General features: G+C 39.6%; 1 protein-coding gene across 2 annotated transcripts in view; it reads left to right on the top strand.

Moving 5' to 3' along the window:
- Positions 1–25922, top strand: part of NELL1 (neural EGFL like 1) — a 901918-nt gene that overhangs the window by 635492 nt on the left and 240504 nt on the right. For both annotated transcript variants that reach the window (XM_040495621.1, XM_040495620.1), the window contains exon 15: positions 15879–15974. In XM_040495621.1, the coding sequence (XP_040351555.1) occupies positions 15879–15974 (96 nt within the window). The remainder of the gene's footprint in view (positions 1–15878; positions 15975–25922) is intronic.

Below are 25922 nucleotides of genomic sequence, written 5' to 3'. Positions count from 1 at the left end.
TCACCTAAAAAACTCGTATTTATCCTTCTATATCCTACTCACAAGCTGTGTACTATCTGGACGATTGGTGGTAAATTACTTCCATATGTTTGTGTTCTTGTCTCTAACATGGTATATAATAGAAATAACCAACTGTTAGCTAGTTGTAGAGATTACATGCCCAATTCATGCAAAGTACATAGAATACCCTTTGGCCAAGATTAAGTGTTTGTAAATTGCAAACATGCTGCTCCACCACTGCCACAAACACTGTGACATGTTGGGGAGACAAATGCTGTGAAGAAACATAAAGTAGGGTGAAGGCATCGAGTGGCAGTGGTCTCATTTAGGTCCCATTTTTGGAAGGGATTTCTGAAGCAGTAGCATTTGAGTAGAGGTCAGAATGAAATGAGGCTGTGAGCCATCTGAACAGCTTGAGAAAGAATATTCTAGGCAAAGGGAACAACACACAAAAAGACCCTGAAGTGGGAAAGAACTTGGCTTCTTTAAGGAGTAGAATCATAGAAGGTATTTACCCAGAAGTGTGATTTCCCCAGAGATATTCAATTGTACCTTTTAGAATGATAGACACACATATCATTAAGCACTAAGTCATTATTGCTAGCAAGAAATCTCTAGCCATTTAATCTCTCTTAGAAGTTTTGAGCTGAGCTCAGGGTAGGTTTTACCAGGCAGAATTCTGAAGTCCGAGTATAAACTACTCACCAAGTGTTTTACATTGGCAGTGGTGGCACATAGAGCCTATGGAATAATATGTGCCTAGAAGGAGTATCTAGGTTGTGCTTGAGGTAATTGGTTCAAAAGAGGGTTAAGTTCTTAAGAGCCGGAAAGAGAGTGGAGGATAAGGCTTCTAACCTGAACAGATAGAGACAACAGGGGCTGGTTGAACATGGAGTATCAAAATGACTCAATATGGCTGGAGTTCAGAGGCAGAGTGAAGTATTGCTGTGTCGGTTGGGTAGAAATGTCTTCAGGGAAATGTCTTTCTGTGTAGAATAAGACCCCTTTCTTCAGAAGGAATCATTAAGGTAACATTAGGTGGCAGAAACATGATGAAGTTATTTTCTTTGATCTGTTTCTTCAGTATGATCAAGACTTTGGACACAAGACAAAATACAAAAACAAGGTAGTACAGATTAGAGCAAAGAAAGTTCTTTGTTCTTGTCATCCTTCCAGTTTTTAAACACATGGTGTCCATTTATCTAATGTGTAGCAGTCCCCATGCTGGGCCCTGGGAGAAATACAGAAGTGAGGATTTCAGGGCTCTGGCTCCTTTGTAAGCTTGGATAGTAATAAATTACATGTAAACCAATCATTTGAAAACAGTGTAAAAGGTGCTTCATCACATGAGAGCTATGTAAATTTGAAAGGTATTTGGCCTCTTTAAGCCTCTATTTCCTTATTTATAAAGTCAAAATAATACACCTACCTTATAGCACTTTGGAGTGGGGTTTAAAGATATAAACAGTGTTAAATGATTAATGCACTTTCTGGATATAGTAAATGTGCAGTGCTTTTCCTAAGGGCTGTGATTATAGCAAAATAGAAGAAGTATCTGGGCCTGGGAAATCCCGATATAAGGTATGCCATTTGAACTAGGTCTTGAAGGATGAATTGATAAGTGAGGCAAGGGCATTACAGGGTGGAGAATCATGTGAAATACTGTGTAGTGTTCTAGGAGAGAATTTTGTTTATGGTAGAATTAGGTAAAACATATTGAGAAATATTGAAAAAAAACTTGAGGAAAGAGTGGAGTCAGATTATGATGGCTTTGTGTAGCATTCCAAGGAAGACTTCTTTGGATGAAAATGAGTCTTCATAAGTTTTTAAGAAGAGGAATGGGGTACTTGGAAATGGTACATGTCTAAACAAGTAGCAATGAAATGGGGAGGAGAGGACACAAGGACTGGTGACTGTGTGTGTGTGTGTGGAATGATGGAAGGTGATTCTGTTAGACCCACAACCCTTAGATGAGTGTTAAAAGAACACAGCAGGAAGAAACCAATTGTTTTTGCTTTGAAAGCAGAAGGTATGTGTGTGATGCCGTAGGTGACTGTAATTGATGAAATTTACCCCTCATCAGTGATGTTATTTTATGGAGGCTGACAGCATTAACGCATCTGAGAAAAGTCAACCTGTCCATTTTCTGTATAGTTGCAGGGAAATGGAATTCGCCAGCACCTGCCTGACTCTGTTTGGCAAGTATTGGCAACATTAACCTTAGTTTTATCAGCATGAAAAACTGTTCAGGGAATGCACTACATTCAGGAAAGAGGTTGGTGAAACCCTAGAAAATTGTTTTGAAACTTCATGGTGTTCTGATTATTGTTTTTATCTATAGTGCTTTGTCTTTGAGACTCTTTTGCAGGTGGGGGGTGGACACAGAACTTAGTCTATTATGTTTTCTTGGGAAAAATCTCCCCCCTTTCACTTATCGGTGAACCAAATGTTTTTGATCGTTTGAGTTTGGGAATGTCTGTGTTACATTGTCTTTGATAGAGGTACCTTTTTGTGTTTGCTGCTTTGTAATGCTACAGGGTAGGCCTAAGTAAATTATTGTATCACAGTTAAGCTTGATACCCTACTGTAGTGGCCATCACTGTGTCCTCAGTATGGCTGTATCTGGTATTACTGATCACAGCACTGCCCTATGAAACCAATAAAATGAACATGAATTGGTTTGGCCTTTCATTAAATGTTTCACAATCCGCTAGATGGTAATCATTAGCATTTTCTCTGTGACTCTTGAAATAAATGAGACCATCCTTTTACTTGCTGGCTCTACCTAGCCGTCAGATTCCATAAGTCTGATAGATAGTGGGACATCTCTGGAGTCATGCCCAGGAGGTTGCTCCTATGAGCTCAGGGGACTCCTAGCCTGAGAGACTGGATCCCCTCTGTCTCCTCTGTCTGTGCTCTTCTCATCTCCATGTTGAGAAACATCATCAGCCCTCTACACCTTCTTCTTCTCTTTGGCATGGCTTCTGTTGCTATAGCCAATCTCTTGTCTTCCTTCTCTTTCTTTCCTGTCTCCTACTTCTCAAGTTCTCAGCTTTTATATCTACCAATCATCAGTTTTTTTTTTCTGACACAATAAAAACACACTTTTGAATGATTATCTCGTTCACTTTATCTGGCTACCTTTTTTGTCTTGCTTACTGCTTTGAAAATATTTTCTCACTCCAGTAATTTCTTGGGTATGACTATTGCATAAGGTATCATTCTGCAGGTTGAAGGGTCCTGATTGCGCTCTTGAAAAATGGGAAGTAGAAAACGACACCACCATGAATGGCTAACAAAAGAAGGAAATGATTTAACTCTTGATGTAGATTTTAAGTTTGGAAACAACTAATATTGAACAAATGCCTCTGTTCTTATGGTTAAGAATTCTTCTCCATTGCTCAATGCATAGGTATATAATTTCATTGACCCTGTGTTGCATTCTGTTGAAAAAGAAAATAGAAGCCAACGCATTTGTAAAAGCCCAACATTAGATGCAAACACTTGATTGTCTTCACCAATGATAATGGGAAGGTTAAACTTCCCGGTGATTCTCCACTAAATCCTCTGCTGGTTTTAGAAGTCTACTCTGCGATTTGTAATTTATTTATTCAGTAAGGAGCGATTGAGTGTGTATTATGTGCCAGGAGCTACACTTGGAACTGGAGACAGAGAGATGAAGGACATGGTCTGTTTGCTTGAGAAGTTCAAATCTATTAGGTCAAACAGATTAGTGAGAAGATGGTTAGAGGACAGTACGATAAGTGCTATGATGAAATGTGCTAAAGGTCCTCTGGAGGAAGAAAGGAGGATACCTGGAGTAGGTCGAATAGTGGCCCCCTGAAAGATATTCTAGGTCCTAACCCCTAATACCTGTGAATGTGACCTTTAGAAATGGGGTCTTCACAAATCTAGTTAAGATTTGCAAATCTTAGCTTGAGGTGGTACCATCCTGGATTTAGCACGGGCTCTAAATCCAGTGATTGGTGTCTTTATATAAGAAAGAAAGTCCTATATAGCACCCTCAGGAAACAGCAGTGGTGGCTTGCCTCATCCCGGCATGTTCGGTATCCTGTGGGCTCACCAGATGAATATGCAAGCAAGCTCAGCATGTTTGGGGAACTGCATCTGGTGGGATAAGGCTGCTGGTGAAAAGTGGCAAGGAAGCCTTCTGCAGAGGAAGGCAATGTACAGGCTCTGTGCCACTTGCTGGTGTATTTATCCTGTCATTTAACCTTCACCCAACTTGAAGAAGAGGTAGTCATGTCTTCATCTCACAAGTGGGCAAACTGAGGCTCAGAGAAGGCTTGTAACGTGCTGAAGGTCACACAGCTAGTGACTGAATCCAGGTATCTCTGATTCTAGGGACTGTGCTGTTTTACCTCCACTGTGCTCTATAAATTAGAAATACATTTTGAGGGACTTGAGCCTAGCTATTTCAAAAATAACATTAGCTCAGGAATGAGGGCAGCTCGTGTTGTAGGTGAGCTATCGCTAAACATCTAGAAAGACAGATAACCAGGCAGTGGTGAAGGCTCGAGGCCCGGCTGGTATGTGCAGCATGAAGCCAGCCATTAATCAGACAAGCTCACTTAAGAGGACCCTGGGCTTTGACTTTGAAGACAGCCAAAGAAAGGTCAAATATATGTTTTTCAATCCTCCAGCAAGCAGAGCTCTTTGGAATTCTTTGCATTCTACAACATGGTAATTAATAATTCTAATTCTGTATTCCTTCCTTGGGATCTTGAAGCATGCAATTGAAAAATTATACCTCTTCAACAAAGTACAAACAACAGTGTGATAACCCTGTGAGGTAGGGTTTCATTTCATTTACCTTTAGTGCCCCAAGTCAGTGTCTTTTTTCCCCTAGATAGATGTCCTCTCTGTGTATGTAACTAATGATAATAATATCAATAATTATTATCTTTTGAGCACCTGACTCTAAGCGCTCAACCTGCAGTAAATTGTTTTTTCTCATGACAACCATATAAAGAAAGTGCTGTTTTAATTTCCCATTTTTCCATGAGGAAAATAAGGTTTACAAATGTGTCTCGGTAAGTTCTAGGTTACACAGCTAGAAAAAGACCTGACATTTGTAGCCAGGCTGCCCATGTCCCAGAGCCAGTCATCTGACCGTCCAGGTGTCCATCTGTGTTAGGTATTTGAAAGGGCAGGAGTGGGGAGAACTGCAAACTTCTTCCTTCCTTTTCTCCTTTCATCTTTCCCTCCTCCCTTATTTCTACCCTCTCTCTTTCCCTCTCCACTCCTTTAAAAACGCAAGCAAGCTTTCTCCCATTGGGGAGAAATTCTGGAATGCTCAGTCTCTGCCTTGTAATTAACTTTTGCTTGGGCATGTCATCTAGTTCCTGTCCTCTTCATGTCCTCATTCATTACAGAATGGTTCCATTGCAGATTGCCTTTTAAGATTCTTGTGGAGCGCTTTTTAAACCAAAGCACAGAATGCTTTAAGAGTCTGAGAAATCGCTCCAATTTCAAGGTGGAGGTAGGAAATGGAAAAGCCCTCTCAAGAGCTCAGCTCCACCCAGATGACCCAGCTACTATCACTGCAGCCTGGATTCATATCTCACTCAAGGTTTAACATCTCATTCCATGTGGTTATATAAAATCACAGAATGCTTTTCCTGGGGAGAGGTTACTGGAATTTGTTTCTTAAAAGTTTCCAGACCGTGACCTCCAGAGGTCACAGTATAATATAGGTCTTGACTCCAATATGGCATGCAGCAGGAAACCTTCTGACCTCCTCACCCCGGGGAATTCTCCTCAACTGCTTTTCACAGATAGTACTTTCAGGTTCCCATTTTTAGCGCTCCTGTAAATGCTGAACACCACATTTTGAATTGCTTTCAGAGTTTTTGTTGCAAAGATAAAACTTGACTGTTGTCTTAGGTTTTTACATTGTGGGATATCCTTAACTAGCTTCCTGAATTTTGCTTTTTGAGATTTGAACCCCAGCTCTTACTCTGTTCCTCTTCTTAGGTTTTTGTCTTAATCCCTTATTATTTTCCTTCCTATTGATTCTAGTCTTCAACAAACTCTCCTGAACTCTGGCATCAGTTTATATGCCAGTTAGGGAAGACAGATCACAAGTTTTCACACTTGGGAAGAAATTGCTGCACTATATTAACCTAAGAGACTATATTAACCTATATTAATATAGGTTAGTCCTAATCTATAGGTTAGTCCTGTAGTCTCTAACCTATATTAAGAGACTGACAGATTTAAGAGGAACTGACCATTATTGTGCACTTATGTTCATGGGCACAGTGAAAAATACTTTATATGCACTATTTATTTAATCCCAGTAATATCAGCGTGCCATAGGTTCTCCTATTGACCTAACTATACAGATAAGGAATTTGGTGCTTAAGGAGATTAAGCAATTTTCAAAACAAGGTCTTGGTGGCAATCCTTTTATAATATAAAAATGTAATAAATCAACATATTTTACACCTTAAATGTACACAATGCTTTTTTTTTTAATGTCAGTTATATCTCACCCAAGCTGAGGGGTGAGAATCAATCAGCTAATAAGGGTTGGAACCGGGACCGGAACCTAGACCTGTTTCCAGAGTCATAACCATACACCAAGCCGTAGGCTCTATGGAAGAATTCCACAGACACCCATGTTGTTTGAGTAATGTGTGAATGATTGACCCCTACGTGCAAAAAATCAGGGCTGAATATTCCTCATTCCCAAGTTTTTAGAGATTTTTTTTGCTGCATTGCTCTTCCTTTTATGTGATTCTTCCATTTCTACATTTCAGAGACTTTAAACTCAAGAAACTTATTCATATTCAGCATTTTGGCTATGCTTTCCTAGGAAAAAGCCACCAGTTTTATTCTGAATGAAATTGGAATTGCAGGAAAATAAGACAATATTGGCAGTTCTGAATTGTTCGTAAGAGCAGTGAGTACCTGAGGAGGAAGGCAAAGTAGAAGTGGCTCTTCAGTGAAATAGCCCAAAGCCTGGGTTAGTAGAATACCAGCTACAGGGGCGCCTGGGTGACTCAGTTAGTTGAGTGTCAGACTTCAGCTCAGGTCATAATCTCACGGCTCATGAGTTCAAGCCCTGTGTCGGGCTCTGTGCTGTCAGTGAAGAGCCTGCTTCAGATCCTCTGTCCCCCACTCTCTGTCCCTCCTCCACTTGTGCTCTCTCTCTCTTCAAAAATATTAAAAAAAGAAAACGGTGGGGGAATTGCCTGGGTGGCTCAGTGGGTTAAGCGTCTGACTTCGGCTCAGGTCATGATTTCATGGTTTGTGGGTTTGAGCCCCACGTCAGGCTCTGCGCTGACAGATTGGAGCCTGGAGCCTGCTTAAGATTCTGTGTCTTCCTCTCTCTGCCCCTCCCATGCTCACACACACTCTCTCTCTGGAACATAAATAAACATTAAACAAAAAAAAAGAATACCAGCTACAGTCGCTGTGTCACAGTCACTGTATCTCCTTCCTTATGGCCCATCTCCCAGCACGTTCTGTGCTCCTCTGGTTCCACCAGTGGTGCTCCATGCATCTGTCCTTCTGCATGTGCTCTTGCTCCCCAGCCCTGACTTGACCCTCCTTGGCCCCAAACTGCTTTGTTCCTTACTGTTTTTCTGATACAGCTTAGGCATTTGCTGCTGTGTGGACCTCTTTTTGATCTTCTAGAAAGACGTTTGTGCAGGCAGTATTGCTAGGATATATAAAGCACGACGTGATCTGTACACTCTACCCCTCAGGGCTTCTGCACTTGCTGTAACCTCTGCTTGGAACACTTTTCTGCTTGATGGCTCACTCCTCCGCTTGTGTCTTTACTCAGCTGTCACCTGCTCAATGACACCTTCCACAATTGCCCTGTTTAACTGTAACCCTCCCCCGCTGTCACCTCCCCCTACCCTACTCTCCTGCTCTCTTGTGGTTTTCACTATATCGCTTGTCATCATCTACCTTACTGTGTCACTTACACACTTATTTTGTTATTGTATATATTCTCCCACTAGAATATAGACTCATAAGTTGAAGTATTTTTTATCTATTCTTTGTAATTCTTGGTTCTCAGAATAATCTTTGGCACAGAGGGTATTCAATAAGTATCTGTTGAATGACTAAATAAAAAGGACTGTCTACCTTTGCTAACCTTTGACACCGTTGACATGTTGAGCTGGATAATTCTTTGCTTTGGGGCTGTCCTGTGCATGCAGGATGTTCAGCAGCAGCATTCCTGGTCTCTGCCCACCAGTACACCCACCACTGCACTCCCCCATTTGTGACCCCGGAAAATGCCTCCAGACATTGCCAGGTATCCCCTGGGGAGGAGAGGATTGCCTCAGGGAGAATCATTATAATAGACTTGCAGATTCTGGAGGATAGGGATCATGTCTTACTAGAGTATCTAGTGTCTGAACACATAGTAAATGATCCATTTTTAAAACTGAATTGATCTGACTTGGTCAGATGTTGATCTCAAATTTCATGATACAGTTCATGACACAAAACTGACTTCTCAAACTTTGTTTTCTTTACATAATTGATGTACTCTACCAAAATACACAGGTTTAATATCACCAGAATTCAAGATGATAGAGAGGAAGGCAGAATTGCAAACAACATGACCCTCATCCTTAGGAATCTCACAGTCCAGTCAGAGAAGCATATATACAGCCTCACCCCGCCTCTCCCCTCCAAAACAAAATGCAAAAGGATGCACTATCTCTCCTTTCAACCATGGTCATTCCCAACTAATTTTTCCTCTGAAAGAGATTTTCAGTAAAGGCTCATATAGTAAATATTTTGACTTTTCAGGCCACATGGCCTCTGTTGCATCTATATCCCTAGAGAATAGCAACATTTACTTTTATCACTCTTTCTAGAGCTAAGACCAAAATCTGAAGATTAATCTAAAAGTGACTCTGTGGCCCCACATACTGTCACAGAATGCTGTGGGCTAGAAGAATACAGTGATTACCAAGGATGTGTGAAATAAGTGCCTAGTTTAAAGTGCAGGTTTAGCGGGCTGGAGAAGTAAGTCATTGAATGATAGCTTGTTTTAAAAATGATAGAGAAGAGAGTACAGTGCAAAGCAATGCAATGGAAGTCAATACAGTAGAAAACATCGAAATGCATTACACATACTGAGAGTCAATTTTATATTACTGGTTGTGTGTATGTGAAGGTTTCTGAATAAAACCTACAGCCTACTATTTAGAGTAGTAAAAAAGATTAGCAAAGCATTATGTTAAACCAAATAACTAGAATGATGGACAGAACAAAAGAGTCTGTATGCAGATATCCAGGCAGTACACTACTGTGCCTTGAGGTCACTAACAAATCCAGGAGGTGGATGGGAAATGGGAAGATGGAGAGGATGGTTTGCAGGTGCTAACATGCTCCTGTTTGCCTGCACGACTAACTGCATTTTCTTCTAATGCTCCGTCTCTAACCTTGATGTGAGTTATAAACACTGACTCATTTTCATCTTCTATTCAATACCTTTCCGCAGGACAAACCTTGACCTGAAGTGTCCCTTTTCCTGTGCTTCTCTTCTTGGCAAAAATCCCATTCATTCCTCCAGACCCAACTCAAATGCCAGCTCTGTTGAAAAGCTTTGCCCTAAGTCCATCAGGCACAATTTATCACATTGTCTTCTGTGTTCTGTCGGCATTTTATTCATATTGCTATCATAGCATTTATTGCATTTTATTCTTGGTTTTATATGTGTTTTAGATGTCTCTGCCATCTCTCACCTAGCTATAGACTTCTCAGCACCCAGCATGTTTTCTGCACACAGTAGGTGGGCAAGCTCAAAATGGTAATGACTTAGAAAGAGGTGATTGATGCTGGACTCAAAACCCAGATTACCACTTAGCAGTGTGACCTTCCACTTCTCTAAGCCAGCTTTCTCATCTGACAATGAGGATAACATGGCTAATCCACAGTGCTGCTGCTGTTAGGATGAAATGGAATATAGTCTTTAAGGCCTTAATAGGTCTTCCATAAATGGAATTCACCATTACTATTGTTAGTATTATTAGTGTTGAAAAGGAGAGTGCAAAGGGCTATTTCAGCTGTGGATACAAACACACATAGTAAGAAATAGGGGTGATGGTGACCTGGAGGCAATAAATATCAACTTGTACAGTATACTGTGTGCTTAAGACCAGAATAATATGAAAATGGAGAGTTGTAGACATCTGGATGTTTGGTTTTATGTATCAGACTAGCCATCTGGATGATTTTTTTTTTATTTTTTTTTTAACATTTATTTATTTTTGAGACAGAGACAGAGCATGAACGGTGGAGGGTCAGAGAGAGGGAGACACAGAATCCGAAACAGGCTCCAGGCTCTGAGCTGTCAGCACAGAGCCTGACGTGGGACTTGAACTCACGGACCGCGAGATCATGACCTGAGCCGAAGTCGGCCGCTTAACCGACTGAGCCACCCAGGCGCCCCAGGATGATTTTATTCTTAGGTTTTTTCTGCATTTTAACTGTTTTTTTGCAGGGGGGGAAGAGATTAAGGAGGTAGAAATGGAAAAAAAGGGTTAAAGTAACAGAATTTTGCTCCTGGAGACACCTAATAGACTTACATTGTGTAAAGTTGGAGCAGAGTTTCTCAGTCTCAACACTGTTGACATTTTGGGCCAGATAATTCTTTGTTATGCAGGGCCAACCTATACATTACAAGACGTTTAGCAACATCCCTGTCCTCTACCCACCAAATGTCATTACCGCACTGACGCTACCCGCCATCTGTGACAACCAGACATGTTTGAGAGGGTCTTTGATACGTACCATGTTCTGAAAGAAATGAGGAATAAACCAAAAAGCAAACATAGAGGTGATATCACCTTTGTTACTGACAGCTGGGTTGAAGAAGATGAGTTTAAGTCGGTAAGACAAGTTAGTTTGCTAAGAATGAACACAGAAGAAGGCTGACTTACCAACCAGGTTCCAGGGAGGAAGGCATCATCTGGGAGGTAAGGAAAATTGATTCCATCTGAATGAAGGCAGCTCATTCCCAAGAAAGAAGTGGGGGTGGCCATGGAGTTTTGGTAAGCATGAATAGGTTTTAAATATTTCCTCCCCATTTGGAGTTTTAGGTGCACATAATCAACTTAATTATAATCTTGGCTCATAATACCATGTAATCATTGGTCCTTGGTAGTCAGCTATTATTTATTGAGGTATCTTGATGGTTATTTTTAAAGGCTGTAATTATCTAGTAACTAGATAACTAGTAACTATCCAAAACAAAGCTAGAAATGTAACAATTACATACTTCTAATGGTGCTTCCAGCCTTGTTTCCTGCTTCTCCCACCTGAGAATCATCACCCTGATACATATTCTCCCCAAATTTACCAACAGAATTTAATTCCTCTGCCTGCACAGGTCAGAAATGAGCTCAAGGAAAATGCTTCCTCAAGGAAACCAGGAGGAAAGAAAAGAGTTTCCTTTTATCAGATGGTGCTGAATGAAACTTGTATGTTTCCTTATATTTTGTCAGCATACTGAGTATCCCTGGAAACTAAATATATGCCCAGAAAACTTTCTGAGGATCCTGCAAAGTGTTTGGACCTTGAATGGTTATTACTTTTTTGTTAGTGTCAAACCAGCGTTGTCACATTGAACACATGATGATACTGGGCATCTGCAAACCTATATTCTCATTTTGTTCCCTACATGTCCAAGTTTTGTTTCACATGCTGAGACTTTTTGAATATAAAACAAGTAGTCTTTCTGTGGATTAATGCTCCCTCAATTTTGAGTTTTCTCGTTTTCTTGCACAATGAAGAGAGTCCCTTCAAAAACAGAATAATACCATTTCAGAGTTGGTCCAGGGCAACATCTCCCCCAGGGTATGACATTAATAACAAATGGCATTGTAATGGCAGAATCAGGTTTTTAATTTCATTGCATATTTGTAATCTATTCAAGTCATGCTTCGAATTAGTGGTTGACAAAAGAGCAACATACCCACGATGCCTGAGTTTTCCTGAGTTTGCAAGGTAGCTATGATTCCAAGTTTCACTGTAAACCATGTGATAGAACTAAACTCATCAAGTCAAGGAAGGAATGACCATGAGCCTTCATTAAAGAATAAGCTCCATGGCATAGGGATCTTTTCTGTGTAATCCTTGGCACATCTAGAACAAAAACCGGTGCATGATAGTAGTGTTCTTTGGGAAAACAGAATCCTAGTGATAAATAACAACAGTCACCTCCAGGTCCTGAGCACACTATACCTATAGTGCCCTATGCTGGGTGGTTTGCACTGGCAGTTCAATGTAACCTGCACAGTGTAGGTGTTTTTGTCATTATTGTTTGTTTTGTTCTCTGAGGTCCAGAGAAGTGAAATAATTTGCTGTAGGTGACATAGCTATTAAATGCAGAACAAGGGTTTGAGTCATGTGGTTCTCCTATCCTGTCTTCCCAGAAACTGGAAAGAAATGCAGTGCTGACTTGGCTTTTTGTTTTGGTTATACCATCCACTAAGTAATGCTGTGCAAAATTATAGGTCCTCTGAGCATCAGAATCTTTGTTTTTGAAATGTTGGGCTGATAGTTGATCAAGAAGAACCAGATGTAAATAATCTATCCACAACCTTTAGTTTAGGATGCCAGTGTCTTTTGATGTCTTGTAAAGTATTCAAAGAAATACTTTGCATTGATCTTGATTTCCGGTAGTTCAAGTTTTGGATGACATGTTCCTTCTTTATTTGCTTTTCTGTTTTGTTTTTTTTTTTAATTACTTTGTCATACTCTCTGAGGTTTGAGTAGGTAATGACTTTCTGTTCCAGATAAAGTCCATCAAAAAGTACTGTGTGCCTAGATTTCGTAAATTGTGACTAGGCTCAGACACAAATGGAGATTAGATAAGATGAACATGAATAGCTCCCTACCTCCCTTCTTTGGTGCCATACGTGCAATTTGGACATATTTATTTTTTCTTTCAATTTATAGACCATTTACTTAGCCCTTATGGAACTATCCAAAAAAGAACAAAGCTGCCCATGTGAATACCAGATTGCAGATTAACCTGCACTGTAACATATAAAGAAAAGGCAAGGCCTGTAGCCAAAGAAGTCTGCTTGAATCTTTGCTCTCTTGCTTTGCTACCTGAGTGGGCTTAGACAGGGTACTTTGTTTTTGAGCCCTGCTTTTACCTTTTTTGTGAAAGAAACAGTAACACCTATCTGTCATTTCCATGATAAAGGTCACTACTACCATTATTAGAAACTAAATCAAGCATAAACAACAAGGGATGCCTTTAACCCATCTTGGGGAAGCCCTACCCCTTGTCAAATGGGCTTATATTGTCTGGGTATTAGGCAATTTGTTCCCACTCTGTGCTTCACCGTCATGACAATATTGGCATCAATCAATTTTATTTAACAAAATAGTTATTTAACACTATGTGCCACACACTGTTTAAAGGCCCTTACAGGGGGCGCCTGGGTGGCGCAGTCGGTTAAGCGTCCGACTTCAGCCAGGTCACGATCTCGCAGTCCGTGAGTTCGAGCCCCGCGTCAGGCTCTGGGCTGATGGCTCAGAGCCTGGAGCCTGTTTCCGATTCTGTGTCTCCCTCTCTCTCTGCCCCTCCCCCGTTCATGCTCTGTCTCTCTCTGTCCTAAATATAAATAAACGTTGAAAAAAAAAAATTAAAGGCCCTTACAAACACTAATTCATTTCGTCCTCACAGCACCCTATTTATTATGACATCTGCATTCTTAGAACATTACAAACATTATGCTTGCCACAAAACCTCGATCATTTCTTCGTAAGAGTTGAGTAAGTCAGGAGCATGCACGCATATTATTAGGAATCTGTTTAAGTGTGTGTGCGCATGCGCATACAGCTCTGGCCCAAGTGCTGTTTGTTTCACTAAAGAAACCCAAGCTGAGCTTCTTGCTTCCTAATTCCTGTCATCTTTTGGGGTCACTTGAAACTGCTCCTTACCAGCTTTCCATCTGCCATTTCAGCCTGCAACAACACTTTATTTTTTGTTACTAGCTCTGGTGCAGAGCTATATGTTAAATATCCTACTTGAAATGTCAGTCACCAGAGGCCAAATGTGTGATTTTGCAAGAGATTTTGTATACGTTTGTATGCATATGTTTATATACATATTGGTTTGTGATGAACATACCAAGGCTGATGTGGTCCAAATGTGTTTTGCATAGTCTTAGGGTACTAAGATGCTAGAAAATGGGAAATCATATTTGAATAGCAAGGTACACGCTGTCTGTCCTCTGACAGATGCAAAGGAGCTCACGATTAATTACTAAGCTACAGAATGTTAAATTATCCAGGGGATGTTAAATGACGTGGAAAATGGTAATATTGTGAGAAGTTCTATGTATTTGAACTAGTGTTCAACTCTCCAGAGGTTTTTATGTAGCTTTTTAAAAGTTAAACCCATATTATTTGGGTGATGATGGCAAAATATAACGATGACATTTTTCCAGTGTGGCATATTTCTAGCAGCAATTAAAAGCATTTGCTCACCTAGGTCTCTTGTGAATGAAAGAAACTCAGTGGTAACAAGTTGCAATCATCTTCATTAATGACAAATTTTGCGGTTTTGGTACACTATATTATGGGTTATGCTGAAGGGTTTGATCATAAATTATCCAGCATGGAAGTGTTGAGGAATTGGTAGAAAAAGAGTTTTCTTGTCAGAATAATCTGCAGAATATAGGTCAGTTCATTCAGCAACTACCGTGTGCTCAGGTTCTAAAACTACGGTACAGTGGGGAGCAAGAACAATCCAGTTACTTGTCCTGATGGGTCTTACAGGCCAGTGGATGAACTAGAAGGTGGTAACTAATTATACATAAGTGAACAATTATAGGTGGTACTGCTAAGGAGAGGTTCATGGAGCTACACAGCTAGTGGGTAATATGGGAAACCAACCTGGTCTCTGAAGGTTAACAGGGCAGCACTGAGTTGGGGTTTGGTTTATCAGAAGACTTAACAAAGAATACATCCTTTGAAACAGCATTTGCACATTGAAGCATTTCTCCTAAAGGAATAATTTGAGGTGTATTGAGCATTTTAGCTATAAGGACAAGGTAATGTTTTACTATGGAATTGTTGGAAACATCTTAAATATCCAACAGTAAGCACTTAGTTAAATTTATGTCATCAAAAATTATATAGACTATTCCAAATCTTTTAAAGTAATATACAAATGTTTTTATTATAATAAAAGATGTTTTAAAAATAGTTACAAAGAGTAGTTTCAAAATCGTATTTAAAATGCCTTTGCGTTTGGGGCACCTGGGTGGCTCAGTCAGTTGAGCATCCGACTTCAGCTCAGGTCACGGTCTCGTGGTTTGTGGGTTTGAGCCCTGCGTCGGGTTCTGTGCTGATAGCTCGGAGCCTGGAGCTTACTTCAGATTCTGTGTCTCCTCCTCTCTCTGCCCCTCCCATGCTCATGCTCTATCTCTCACTGTCTCTCAATAATAAATAAATGTTTAAAAAAATAAAATAAAATAAAATGCCTTTGCCTTTGACCCTACCCTATCCTTTCTAGTTTCCTATTTGATTTAAAATTTATCAATAATCAGAATAATAGCAATAGTAATAGTTGCTCATACTAACTACCCCTTAGCACATGCCAGCCCTGTGCTAAATACTTAATATCCATTATTTCAATTGATTTCATTTAAACCAGTGAAATAGGTATTATGTTTATTTCTTTTTGTATACAGAAACTTTTAAATATGTCAACACATAAGTATTCTTTCTGCAACGAAGAAAGAATTGTTTGTGTTCATGCTGTTCACCATGAGTTTCCTTATTGCCATCTTATCTAAGAGAAATCTCTTACTATTATTATTATTTATTTATTTATTTATTTATTTATTTTTTTGTGACAGCTTTCTGCCAAGAGGGCTGCAGGTACGGTGGAACATGTGTGTCTCCTAACAAATGCGTCTGTCCTTCTGGATTCACAGGAAGCCACTGTGAGAAAGGTAACCTTGCCTGTTTTGTTATTTTGGGAGGATAGGGAGTGGAGACAGAGAGAGAATCTTTCATAGAGAATGAAACTCTTTCTCTAAGTATGGTACTGTGGGTTAACTTGGTACATTATGTTTTGATGGCAGGTGTTCCTCTTCCAAAGAGGGTACATTTTGATTACAGAGTATTAGGGATCCTCCCTTTGAAAATAGGGCTTCATTTGCCCGCTCTCCAGCATGTCTAATTTAGCAAGGTCGAGTCTTTTCTCTGCTATAGTTTGCTGTGTGCATTTTTAGTGCTAATTGGAGATAAAGCCTGATGAACTGACCTGCCCAACTTATCATCTATTGGGTAGCATAACATGCAACTATTGGAGTTGTAACAATCTGCTGCATCAACAGAATCTAGATTAGAACCACATGCTCTTTGCGTAAAAGCACATTAAATAACTCTAGCAGCAGGTTTATTGGTGTGCTTGGAATTTTATTCTAATATTGGTTTATAATGAACATTATCGTTCATGGACCTGATAATATAAGCCGATTAGTATTGGTAAGATTCCATTATGTGCATCTTTCTATTGGCAATAAATGTAATGTTTACACTTGGTGCTATCTGGTGAAATCCAGCTCTCTTATTAATTGAAGACGTCCTCCTACCTTTGTGTGAGTGAAAAGTGCCATTCGATGTCAGTGTGCCAGTGTGTGCAGTCAGTGCAGGCAAGGGGTTTATGCCACGTAAGGATGAACATTTCAGTGTATTTGCCCATGAGTTTTGTTAGGGTCAAACCACTGTATTGTGTTTTTCTGAGAAGGGAGTGTCACACTTGACACTTACCATAGAATAGCATAGAAAAATGGAAACAAGATGTTGTCATCATTATTCCTCTTAGTTGATGAGTTTGAGGGTGTCTTCCTATAATGCCAAAGATCAAAGCAAAGCTCCTTTCCTTCATGTTTAAAGTTTTCATATTTTTAATGAGCCCAAACTGTCCAACAGACTACATTGTACTACCTATATATTTATAAGGCAGCCTGAGTCTTTATAAAAATATTTCAAAATTTACATAAATTATTCAACAAGAAAGTCAATGACATGCACACCATCGTTTCCATATTTTGTGATATTATCCACAAATCAAGTCACATTTATTAAATAATATTAATTGGCTTATCCTTAAGAAGAATGTGTCAAGAAGCCAAGTTCTACTTCTGAGCAGCATATGAGAACATTACCCCACGGAGCTGAAATATTCTTGCCAAAAGCAAAGACACCAAATGGTAACTTAGCACACATGTCTTTACTGTAGTACATTTGATTTTGATTACGTTTTCTAAAATTAAAAAAAAAAAAAATCTGAAGGTTTCCCATTTTTTCCTCTAGAACTGCTGTGTTTCCCTAAAAGGAGTATCCAGGGATTAATGGGGACAGAATGGTGATGGTGATGATGTTGATAATGATGGATACCACTCCTACCAATACACCATTTATCATGTACCAGTTATGTGTCAGGCCTTTAAAATGAGTGCTTTAATATTAACACATAAAAGAGACTGATGTCCCTGCTCCCATTTTACAGATGGTAAACTAAAGCTTTATCCAGGTTGGCAACTTCTCTAGCCACTTCTGCAGTGCTACAGAGCCACTATTAGAACTGAGAATAAAATATAAGTTGTATTGCACAAAGCCTGTGGTACAAACCCTTGTGTGTGTTTCTCAAGGATAATAAATACATGGACTTCCTGTTAAAATCCAGACTCCTGGGCTACCAACCCAGACCTGGTGAATCAGGACGTCTGGGCGAGGGCCCACAAATCTGTACTTTCACCAGGCACTTCAGGTTGCTGTTATAAACTAATTGTTAAATTGTTATTGAGATATTTAGCCAGAACATCTGTAAAGTTCTTACTCTTTTTACCTTTTAAAGAATTAGGGGAGAGCATTTATCTTAGACCAATGCCCGAGTCAATGGCCGCTCATGAAAAATTAACTGTCGTTTCTGATGACTTGTTGATTTGACCTCTGGCCTTTTCTCTGCTTGATAAGGGGTTAACTGAATCAGTGCTTATGTTCCGGTCCATAATGTGGAGCAGGAAAAATAGAGATGAAGGAGAAAAGACCAGGGGAAAAACGAAACAAGGACAGGCAGGACATGGGTTCCTACATAAATGTTACGGTTGTTAAATTTGAGATTGACAATTGCATTTTCATGAATCTTTGCAGTTATTATAAGGTTAAAAAAATAAAACAAGGTTCTCCACGTGTGCTGCTATCTGCCATCAGTAGCAAAGCCATTCCATTAAATGCTGGCCATATTCTTTTTTTTTTTTTTTTTTTTTTTTACTTTTTTTTGTGTGTGAGAGAGAGAGAGAGAGAGAGAGAGAGAGGGTGTGGGTGGGGGCGGGGGCGGGGGAGGGGCATAGAGAGAAGGAGAGACCCAGAACTCAAAGTGGGCTCCAGACTCCATGCTGTCAGCACAGAGTCCAATGTGGGGCTCGAACTCACAAACCGTGATATCATAACCTGAGCCCAAGTCAGATGCTTAGCCAACTAAGCCACCCTGGTGCCCCATAATGCTGGCCAGTATTCTAATTCTGTGAGATTTTTTGTGAGTAGGATCAAGTATACATTTTCCAGTCAGTTGTGTGCAAGGGATCTAGATGAATTTAGGATAAACACTGAAAACCTGTGCCATATCTTATCTGAATTATTTTGTCACATTGATCATTAGCAAGAAGCATTAAGTAATTCTGTTTGCCTTTGAATAGTGATGTTGGATGCCTTGAGTCTCAGAGTACAAGGGAAAATGCAAACGCATTATGAATGTCTCATAGCATGATTAGACTAAATCTTTTATTTGGTTTGTTTCAATTTCAGGGCTAATTAAACGGTCCCATTCGAGCTATATAGAATTCACTTATGTTTCGTCTTAAAAATGTTTCCATTGCCCCCCCCCCCCGTTATTGGTTTTATCCATTGTGATATTCAGCCTTTCAGAACATAAGTACATTTAGTTAAATCATTGAAATAATTTGTTAAAAAAAATGCCTGTTTAGAATTTAATGAAGTTAAGACTCCCACCTGTGTTTTTTATGTTACCACAAAGATAAACAACCCTGCATTTATCTTCTATTGATGAGATTTTAGTAAATGTAAGCTTTTTATAACCCCACTCAGGATAAGCAAAATTTTATCTTCCTTGGTTTTTGGACAGTATATTATGTTGGTCCTTCTCTATGCCCTTACCTTTGATTTGGTTTCAGCATAAACATTGAGATGTGTAATGAGAGATGAGTGAAGAATCAGAAGTCATTTTGCTACTTTTTTAGGATAGAGCAGCTAGAGAAAGCTTTCTTGTTAACTTAAGGGAGCTAATAGGACATCATGCCAAAGTGACGTAACGTAGCCAAACATAAAACAAAATGAAACAACACAAAGTCCTCCCAGAGACTTTTCAGTGTGAAATCAAGGAGCTGCACTAAATCCAAAAATAGGTAACCTACCAGAAAACAGCAGAACATCATCTTCTGAGAAGTGAATGAGAATAAGCTTTCTACTTGGCATTAAGCAAATGTGCAAGCAAGAACAAGTAGACATTACATATAAGGTATCAAATTATGTCCAGTTAAAGGTTTCATAAACTTGACAGTAGTGACCTTGTGGACCAGATAGTTCTTGGTTGTGGAGGGCTGTCCTGTGCATTGTGGGTTATTTAGCAGCATCACTGGACTCTGTACTCACCAAATACCACTAACTGGGTCATCCCCAGCCAGGACAAGCAGAAATGTCTCTTGACATTGCCAAATATTGCCTGGGAGGCAGAATTAATGCCTACTGACCACACGGGGTTAAGATGTAGCATTTTAAAAAATCTTGACAAAAATTTTATGTATATATGCACACACACATATGTATTTTAGGTAAATGTATCTCAGTATTGATAATATAAAACTTATAAGCATTTTTTGGCAGATAAAACATTTTTAGAAGTGCTCAGAGCCACTATAATTAGAAAATTCTTGACCATCCAAGAACCAGAATCTGGCTTATATCCACCATGTGCTCTGTGAGATGCACCTTCTTATTGTCATAGGCACCAGGTTGATGTGGAAGCTCGGTCTACTTTCTCCCACCAACAGAATAAACAGGTGAATGCTCTAACCGCACTCAACAAGTAGTTACTCTAACCCTTGTGTTCTAAAGGAAGAGAAAACCCTTTATTCTTTCTTTTTCTTTTTACAAAGTGCTTTTAATATGTGTAGTAAGAAGATAATGTCTCATAATATAAAACTTAGACACACACACATCGTAAATGGAATATTCTCTAAAATGATTTCTCTCTGACGATACTAGGCAGTCAGTTTTAGAAAGCGTTTTGACTGGGATATAAATGAAGATGTTCTCGTCTGGTGGTGGTACAGACAAGGCATCTAATTTTACTACATTTTCCTACTTGTATATTTCATGAATTCTAAGCTGTATACCCAAGCACTTATAACCAGGATCTTGTGAATCAGACACAGTTGGACAGTACTTATCAAACTATAGGCTAGACCATAGTCTAATGTAAAAATTTATAAAGAAATTATACTGATATCCTAAAATTAGCAGACCTTGACTTTCTCCCACATTGCTTCAGAAATGGGTTCCTTTATTGTAAATATTGTTCAATAAACTCACATAACCATTGAACCTCTCATAATCTGCAAACCTTACCGAAGTATATTAAGTACCTGATCAAGAATATTCAGTTGCGGGGGGCACCTGGGTGGCTCAGTCGGTTTAGCATCTGATTTCTGCTCAGGTCATGATCTCGTGGTTCATGAGTTTGAGACCTGTATTGGGTTCTCTGCTGTCAATGTGGAGTCCGCTTTGGATCCTCTGCCCGTCCTCCCAGCCCCCAACCTTCTCCGCTTGTATGCATGCACACACATGTACTGTCTCTCTCTCAGAAATAAATAAGCATTAAAAAACAAAAAAAAATTTAAGGATATTCAGGGAAATCAATAAATAGCAAAAAGTTTAACTGTGTTATCCATTCACAATATAATGTTCAATAACTATTTTCTTATTTTGATTATCTGGATTTTCTAATATAATAAATATTATTTGTGTTTATTTTAAACTTTTAAAAATAATTTCTTACTACAAAGAACATAAAAAGTCACATAAAGGACTTCATTTTTCTTAGTTATGGGGCGGGGGGGAGTCTTTTAGCTTTTCCTTAAAGGGAAATGACTTTTTGCCAGATAATTTGTTCTTTTCCCTGTGCCACAGGGACTTGCAGACATAGAGACAGAGGGTAGCAGTTTGCCCTGAGTATGTTATCTATCCACCAAGTAAAAAGAAACAAAGACTTCTGTAGTCTTCCAAATTTTAAATATTGCTTTGATTTTGAGAGAGCTCTGCTGGCATTCATCTGTATGCATTTTCCCTGCCCACTCTTGTTTCAGGAAAAACTTTTAAGAGCTTGTAAGAAGATGGATAATAGTTCCATTCTGTCAGTGGAAAAGAGAGTATTTTTTTCAGTTTCTTCTCCAGGTATTATGAGACTGTGGGGAAGGCATGTGGAAAGAGAGTGTAAATGTGCCCCTTCGAATTCCTAGCAGTCAGGCGATTTATTTACCGTTTCTCATCAGGAGCTTTCTCTGGTTGTCTGTCACATGGTGCAGGCTTGGTAAATGGCAGCTTCTATTCCTAAAATTGCTGCTGTTGTACAACCAATAGCTGCTTCAGTAAGCAGTGCTTTTGTGGCATCATTTAAAAGGGAAATACAAGGATCTGAGGTTTCTCTGAGTTGAACCACACAGATGCTCTATTAAAATTTCATTAAAGTTAGATGACTGGGAATTGGTTTGAGGAGCTGTTCACTTCTCTGAAGGTTTCCAGAAATAGAGAATAGCAGAGAAGAGGCATTGTAGTGGAGGGAGAGGCGAGCCCAGACCCACCATCACTAAAATCATTCACCTTGAGTACCTTGTTTGGTACCTTCTTCCTGTCCTCAATTCCACCCACTCAACTTTTCTTCTTCTTTCAGCTATGATGGAGAAATTCAGCCTGAGATCTAACATACTTTCCCATGGCTCCAAAATGCTGTTGCCACTTAAGTCTTGGAGCTATTTGGAGCTATGTCAAAACCCTGTCCTTTACCTGCCAGGGTCGCCATTTTGTCTGGTTTCAGGCATAGGGAAAAATTCCTCAAGCCATTTTTCATTCTCATCTCCTTGATACAGAGCAAGTTTTCAAGTCATATCAGTACAACTTTTGGGAGTGATACCTTTTGTTCACAAATAGGGATATGGACTATAAATTAGGTTAGTAGGATAGAGGGTAGTATAGAGGACTGGAGTAAAGGACAGAGGCCTAAGTTCTGGTAATAGATCTGCTTCACGAATTAGCCTCTGTGAAGTGAAACTTACATTAGCCCATCTCCCATCTATTGTAAGTCCCCAAAGTTTTTCATTTACTTCTTGTGAGGCAGCTAGTTTCAGCCTTTTGAACATCTATGAGAACACATATGTATGTATTCAGCCAGTCACTAGTGGAGTTGGGGTTCTGACCCATGTATTACTGAATCCAAAGTTCATACACCTTCCAGTAATGTTTCCTCTTTTTAAAAATTTCCTTAATGTTTATTTTTGAGAGAGAGAGGCACAGAGTGTGAGTTGGGGAAGGGGCAGAGAGAGAGGGAGACACAGAATCTGAAGCAGGCTCCAGGCTCTAAGCTGTCAGCACAGAGCCCAACAGGGAGCTTGAACCCATGAACCGTGAGATCATGATGTGAGCTGAAGTCAGACGCTTAACCGACTGAGCCACCCAGGTGCCCCTAATCTGTTTCCTCTTGATCACATTACTTGTGTCCAAGGGCAGTTGAACCAAACGAGTTCTATAGGAGGCCAAATAAATTATGTTTTCCTGTGAAGAATGAGCCATAATTTCCTACTTCCTTATGTGCATTGTTTTTACATATTCCTTTCAAAATTTTTGGTGTGCCTAAGGCAGGAAGAGAATAAAGAAAATAGGGATAAAGAGTACAATCTCTGAAGCCACACTAGCTCATTTTAAGTTGGGGTTTCAGAATATAGGATATGATATCAGATATACGTAATGTTTCTAAGCTTGTTTACCACTAAAAAAGGAATATTGCTATCATTTATTTCATAATATTATGGTGAGATTAAATGACATAATCTATTTAAATCACTTGGTAGGTATCTGTAAATCATATTTATCATTAATTCTGTTCTCAATTTACCAGTAATAAAACTGAGATTCAGAAACAATAGGCTACTTCCCCAAGGACACTTGGGAATTATTATTTTTTTTTTTTTGCCATTGTTTGTTTCCCATTTGTTGGTGTTGAAGATTTCACACCAGGTTCTCACAATATTCTTGATAGCATAGATGACTTTGTACCTAGGCAGACGTGAGACCTCATTGAAAAGGCTACCCACAGTTCCATCTACAAATATTTCCTTACACCTTTGTGGATTCTCCAAATCCACATAGGAAAAACAAACATTCTGATTCTCAGTTCGGCATCAGGAAACCTGGATGCTATTCCCAAATTCTATGCTTTACTAGCTATGTGATGGGGGCAACATTAGCTTTTTAGTGTAAAATGAGAGTAATCATCTTAGAAAACCCTGAAAGTGGTCTGAACTCATTCATCAAGCTTGCCTAGGAATTTATACTGAGAGAATAATCAGAGATGGACACATAAATGAGGTTTGAGGACATACTTACAATCTTCAAAGGATGGTATTTTAAATAATAATACATTGGAAGAAACCTAGATTTATAACAGTGGAGAATTAGTGGAATAAATTATAGGCAATGATTGTATGGGACCTTTCAAACCTATGAAGGGAGAAGACTATTTAATGAGATGGGGGATATAATGTACAGTCAAGAACATAAACTCTGGAACATTCTGTCTAATTCTAAGGCCTTACTCTATCATCTTGGAAAGTTACTTCAATCTTTTGTGCCTTCCTTTCTTGATTTAAAAAATATGCATAAAAACAGTACTGCCCCACTGGAAAGTATTTTTAAGGCACCTGGGTGGCTCATTTGGTTAAGCATCTGATTCTTGATTTTGGCTCAGGTCATGATATCACCATTTGTTGGATCAAGGCCCACATTGGGCTCTATTCTGACAGCTCAGAGCCTGCATGGGATTCTTTCTCCCTCTCTCTACCCCTTCCCTTCAAAAATAAATACATAACTTTTTTTTATTTATAAAATTTTGTTTATTTTTGAGAGAGAGGGAGAGAGAGAGAACACAAGTGAGGGAGGGGCAGAGAGAAAGGGGGACAGAGGATCCGAAACAGGCTCTGCACAGACAGCAGAGAGCCCGATGCAGGGCTCAAACCCACAAACCGTCAGATTATGACCCAAGCTGAAGGCAGCTGCTTAACTGACTGAGCCACTCAGGCGCCCCTAAATAACTAAATTAAAAAACAAAAAAGGAAAGTATTTTTAAAATTTCCTGGTATCTGGTGTGCCTTAGACATTATGAATTAAAAATGGCATGTTCAATAGGAGTCCAGTTTTTATGCACAGACACACATGCACTATACACAGATAAAATGCTGGGAAGATGTTGATCTCACTATGGCTTATCAGGTCCTTGTGTTATTGGGAGCTTTAAGGACCAAAAATTATCTCAGTTAAGCAATTAAGTCAATATTGTGTTAATGTCAAGTAGAAGCTTTTTACTGTCCACACTCATTGACCTGCTTCAGTCGGAGAAGTCTGCAGTAAGAAGCCAGGTATGGGCAATTTCCCTCCTTTTCCCTTCAGTATCCAATTTTAAAGTTCATAGATATCATCAATCCTCCTCAGGGTGAGAGAGTTTTATAGGAAAGAGGACACAGCCTCACATAACAGGTACAGTGGTCTTCCAGCCTTGAGGCTTTCTGGATGGGAGATGATGTGCAGTGGCTAGTTTTTGCCTCATGAGGCGCTTTGGTGAGGGTCTTTGGTCACTAGGGATTTCCAAATGAAGTTCCTCTGACATGGGCAATCCTTTCACCCTTCTGCAGCTCTAAGTTTGTGAACGTCCCCTCCCCTGTTGTGGATCCTTTGCCCTGCAGGATTCACATATGATTAAGTGGAAGCTCTGACTCTCTTCTGTAGGAAACCATACCTTTCCCCTCCATCGGCCCAAGTGCAGCCCTCTCTTGATGTAGTTTTTGTTTGTTTGTCTTTGTTGCGCTATGTGGCTGAGGCACCCATAGATCCAGGCACTGACCTTTAGACTTTTGAGGTATGTCAAATGCCAGTTGCTATGTCCCTCACCATCCAGGGGACATTTCTAGGTGGACTTGAAGTCTGTCACCCTTAGATGAGTTTTCAGAGAAAGTTCTTACCTCTATCCCCATACCCACCCTCAAAAGTGACCTAGAACTGACAGCATGCCAAACAGCTTTCTCTAACAAGATCCTCACTTTTGGCCTTGCCCACATCTCTTGCTACATCTCTAGGCCTTTGTTTACAGAGCTGTAAGATGGTTAATGGTTAATGTAGGCATAGCTGATTTTGGAAGTGTTATAAAGGTAGTCGAGCACTCAGCTTTGGAATATAGAAATCCTTAATATATTATCATCTGCCAACACTCTGACATGGGTAAAGTCCAGTTTAAATATCTTATTACATTTGAGTTCAGTAAATACTTGATAAATGGATGAGTACAGTCAAGAACCTTCAATTTCACATGGTCCACTGTTATCATTTTGTAAATTTCAAGTTGTAATAACTCCCTTTGAAATCTCATTTAAAAGATACCTAATTTCAGGGAACCTAGGTGGCTCAGTGGGTCAAGCGTCTGACTCTTCATTTCGACTCAGGTCCTAATCTCAAAATTCTTGAGTTCAAACCTTGCTTTGGACTCCTGCACTAGTAGCAGAGACTGCTAGGGATATTCTTTCTCTCTTTCTCTCTCTTTCTTCCCACCTTTC

Source organism: Herpailurus yagouaroundi, unplaced genomic scaffold, assembly GCF_014898765.1.
Source record: "Herpailurus yagouaroundi ecotype Mexico unplaced genomic scaffold, PumYag 187, whole genome shotgun sequence".
Lineage (NCBI taxonomy): Eukaryota > Metazoa > Chordata > Mammalia > Carnivora > Felidae > Herpailurus > Herpailurus yagouaroundi.
Note: the sequence above shows the minus strand (reverse complement) of the source record. Positions and strands in the feature narration are given on the sequence as shown.